The sequence below is a fragment of the Austrofundulus limnaeus genome, unplaced genomic scaffold, assembly GCF_001266775.1.
Source record: "Austrofundulus limnaeus strain Quisiro unplaced genomic scaffold, Austrofundulus_limnaeus-1.0 Scaffold2, whole genome shotgun sequence".
Classification (NCBI taxonomy): domain Eukaryota; kingdom Metazoa; phylum Chordata; class Actinopteri; order Cyprinodontiformes; family Rivulidae; genus Austrofundulus; species Austrofundulus limnaeus.
Window position 1 is genome coordinate 8,657,526 of NW_013952404.1, and position 4,396 is coordinate 8,661,921.

The window sequence follows — 4,396 nt, forward strand, 5'->3', positions numbered from 1 at the left end:
AACATATTGAGGAAACTTATTTAACCTCTCATTTAAATGCTTTTTATAAATTTTCCATTGACCTCAATTTTTCATGAGCTGATATGTTTTGTAGTTCCCCCATGACTTCTACTGCATTGAATCCATCTGGTTCCAAGACATTGCATGCACAACCTATCAATCACCGGGGAGCGTGGCAAACTAATCATTTATTGATGAAATGGGGCAGCCATGAATTTCTAACTGCATTTGTCTTATTTATCAAGCCAGATCAAACAATGAAAATCCAAACAAGCTTGAAGGAAAAGGAAGGGAGTTGCAGGGAATAAGTTATTTTTCAGCTGTAGACAGAAGAAGGTTATTGATGGAGGGGCGACGAAGGAAGAGAAAAAAAAAGGTTTAGGAGTCAGCTGCGCAGTGGGGGAGCAAAGGAGTGAAAAAGGAATCGAACTGAAAGAAGGAGAGAGCAGTGGGGAGAGTTCAGAATGATGTTCAAACAGCAGGGTACACATCTGAATTAATGTTTCCACAAAAGGCAATTTTCTCCTTGCYGGCTCCTCATCCCCTCTGTAGGTAGCAAGGTGAGGTATGTCTCCCTAACAGAGAATGAGGAGCACAGACAGAGTGAGCAAACTCTGTTTCTTTTCAGCATCAGCACTCTTTACTGCAGGGTCCCTGGGCAGGCTCGGGGGATAGTGTAGTGATCTCAGGCTTCCACCAGAATACACTCCTGGTAGTGGTGTTTGCAAGCTCACTAACATGGCATCCTGGGAAAAGAAGAGTTTGTTTCTTCACTTGTTTGCTTTCTTTAATGCAAAGACAACGTCTGTTGTTATTCTTCTGAATTTCTACAGCCGTTAGTGGGCTGAGGAAGAAAAACAGAGCAACAAAAGAAAGACTGAAGTTTGCTTGCTGTTGTATATTCAGCGAAGGGGAGTTGAAGCAGAGTTCATGTGTTGGCGCTGGTGTGTCCGCAGCCACAGCAGATCAAAGACAGGAGTCAGAGTGGCACTGTCGCAGCGGTGCGCTGTTCGGTTTTGTAACCTCAGCTCATCTGTGACTGATGCGCAATATGTCATGATAAAGTTCTAAATCAAAATACATCTGGCCAATCAAATATTGAACAGCTTGTTTTGCTTGTTGACAGGCTGGTGCCGAGATGTAAACAGATCAAATTTAAATCAACAACATTAAATCAAGACAGCCTCACTCGGGGAGAGCGGTGAGGAGGGCGCAGAGGGTGGAGGGAGGGAGGGGGAGCCCTGCAGAGCTGGGAAAGTATAAGTAGATGCACAACTGGAAAAGCAGCAGTGGAAAAGCTGAGGTCATCTAGTCTCTCCTCCTGCATTACATATCTACAGCACCATGTCCTGTAGGAGCAGAACATTGTGTGTCAGGAGGCCCAGACTGAGAAAGAAAGCAGCAGTTGGAGCAAAAAATAATCTCTGGTCCTCTCAAGTAGCAGAGAACAGGAGTCAACAAGAGGACACTGTGATATGATAGCCAGGGGATAATAGGAGCCCCAAACAATTGGGACCAGCCTCCAGCCATAGTGACTATGGTATCAGTAGGAGCCCCTCCCAGGGCTGGTCTACAGTGAGTAGACATGCTGGCAGCAGGGAGGAGGTAGAGCTTTCCTCAGGGCATTGCTGCTTCCCCTAACCAGTGAGAGCATGAAGAGATGAGAAATGAGAAGGATTAAATCATTACTTATGACTGAAAYTAGTTTTTTTGTTCAGTTTATCTTCACAAGACGATCAGTGTAAAAAAAATTCCCTATTTCCCTATTTATATTTCTCTACCCACCAATCTTTTCTTTTCCCTTTGTCTACCTAAAAGTTTCAACTTAATGATGTCTGCAATCACAAAAGTGAGCATTTATGTTTGCCTCCAAGGGAAACATGGTGCGCTGGTGAGTTGTAGTATTACAATCTCGAGACCAGATGTCCCCTTCATCAGAGCAGAGACGGTCCACTGCTGGTGCAGACAGGACAGGACAGGACAGACACCATTCCCATACAGCCAGGGCTGCATGAGCAAGGTTACATTTTACACCACCTCGGTGGGCACGTTTAAAGGATGTCTTTACAGGCGTTTCAAGCCAGACTGCTGTTGTTTTGTGAGGTCAAACTGAAATTAACGATAGACGTGACCSTATAAACGCATGTGCAATCACTAAGCTGCACAGCCGACAGATCAAGAAAGAGGGAGTCATTTTTGTCACGTGCAATTTTTTTTCCCTTATGGCAGAGTTTTTAACTGATCAGCTCATGTTTACAGATTAATGAGGGATCTGACACAGGCTGGAGTAGTCAAATACACCAGCATATCCTGTGAGAGGGGGTAGATAGAAAACAGAGCCATAGGTCTGTCTCTGTCTCCACCTTATGGTTTCAAGTGAAATAACAAAAGATAAGCATCTAACTCTTTATGAATGAGTTCAACATACTGTAGCTTAATGAAAATGTTTTTTTAATTGATTATTTTTTGCTTGACTGAATGTCATGGCGAAGTGATCTTAGAAAAGCATCTGCATGTTAACTCTTTCTAATATGTTGCTAATAACTATTCATATTTTTGAACGCAGAGCTTGTCAACCAAAAGTGCAGCTAGAGATAAGGTAAAGGGCATTTTTCTCCATCTAGTAAAATTGGCACCTGCAACAGCACTGCCATCTTTCATGGTTAGAAAAATCAGATGTCAGACACATCTCTCACAAAGGGGCTCTATCTTCCTGAACCTGCTGACAGTGCATGTTCTCATCTTCACCAACTGATTTGGTGTTCACCTCAGGCCCACTGCAGCGCAATCCTCATATGGATTCAAGGCATTTCACTGTCTACTTAATCACAATACAAATAGTCCTGGTTCTGGTTTGAATGAGATTTTTTTTTTTTTTTTTTTTTGGCCTGTAAGTGAAGTACCCCTGACGCATCCAGTATGATCCGTGTGTGAGGCTCGCTGCACTTGATCAAGTGGACCGGTCTGCCTCTGTAGGGATCACCCATCAAAGTGGAAAGCAATGGTAACTCAATGCCTCTCGCAGACAGTGATTGATGATGGTGCTGTCTCATAACGAATTGCGGCCCCCCACAACAAGTCTCACACAAGTGGGAAATGTTAATTGAAATGCTGTGCGTGCAAACGGCTGATCCTACCACAGTTACAACAATAAACCAGAGGGAATGTGGTGGAGACTGTAGCATTTCCACATGTTGCGAGATAAAGAATACRCTGACGGTAAACTACACAACTGAAAATTACTCACCGTGTCTTTCTCAAGGTTTTTCTTTTCGTTATCTAGATTGCTGGGGGAAATAAAATACAGGTTTTGTAACCCAGTTTTTTTTTATATACAGTGTATACTGGGAAAATATATATTTTGCTGACACGTCTCTTACCTTTCAGTTGTGTTTTCTTTGATCGAGTCCCTGAAGTGAAGTGTCTGGCCGTATGGGAGAAGTTTGAACTTTTCGGTACCTACTGCAACATAATGCTGGTTGTTCTCCAGTTCAGAGGAGCCACAGACAGGCTGTCCATCTAATTTGCACAGTCTTGAAAATAAAGGGGAAAAAAAGAGAATATACACTTAATATTCTGAGAAATCTTAAAATACATGTTTTGAATATGTGTCAAATAAAACTGAACAACTTCACAAGAGTGTTTTCAGCAATTTTGGATGAATTTAACACATTATGACAACCTYACGAGGCTGCCATATTCAATGTTTTCTTTACTTTGTTTCTTCCCAGCAAAATATTCATTTAATGAAATTGGCCTGAAGTCATTAATCATGTTTTCTGTATCATAAAACAAATGTTGATAACCTTGATAAACATTCGTTAACATTTAAAAAACATCATCGCTGTAAAGATTTGCCTTAAAAACACATAAAAACAAACATTAAAATAAAGCATAAATTATTATGTCTGTCTTTGCCTTCAACACTTATCCTGATGTAAAATATTACCTGAAAACAGCACCAGTGCGAAGACTCACTTTCTCTGTCACCATGGCTAAAACATTTTCCCAACTTTTCAGTGTGTGCTTCGGGATCCTTATTCGAACCGGAGGAACCAGCAACTTTCCATTTGTGAAAACACTAGGAAACAATGCATGAAAGACAGAAATTATTTTTTAAAAATCTGACATAAACGCACCAGCACAAAGAACATTTTGCATTTTTGTTGTAACTGACATTTAGTTTCGGATTACCACTAACTTTATTGTGCAAGTTCCATCGATAACTTTCTTCCAGCGCGCTGAAACTACTATTCTGCTGTGGGCAACAGGTTGGATCTAAAATGAAAAAAAGAATAATAATAAAATTAAATTAAATTAAATTAAATAAATAAATGAATGAATGAATGAATGAATGAATGAATGAATGAATGAATGAATGAATGAATGAATGAAT

The 4,396-nt window shown here is 40.8% G+C and overlaps 1 protein-coding gene across 1 annotated transcript in view; it reads right to left on the bottom strand.

Annotated features, from left to right (window-relative positions):
* The window catches only part of dcdc2c (doublecortin domain containing 2C), a gene marked incomplete at its 5' end in the record, with an annotated part of 161,710 nt that extends 157,432 nt beyond the window's left edge, over positions 1-4,278 (bottom strand). Inside the window, 4 exon segments of the mRNA XM_014014602.1 lie at positions 3,248-3,287; positions 3,381-3,533; positions 3,950-4,081; positions 4,202-4,278. Of these exon segments, the coding sequence (XP_013870056.1) occupies positions 3,248-3,287; positions 3,381-3,533; positions 3,950-3,993 (237 nt within the window).
* Positions 4,279-4,396: the final 118 nt, after the last annotated feature.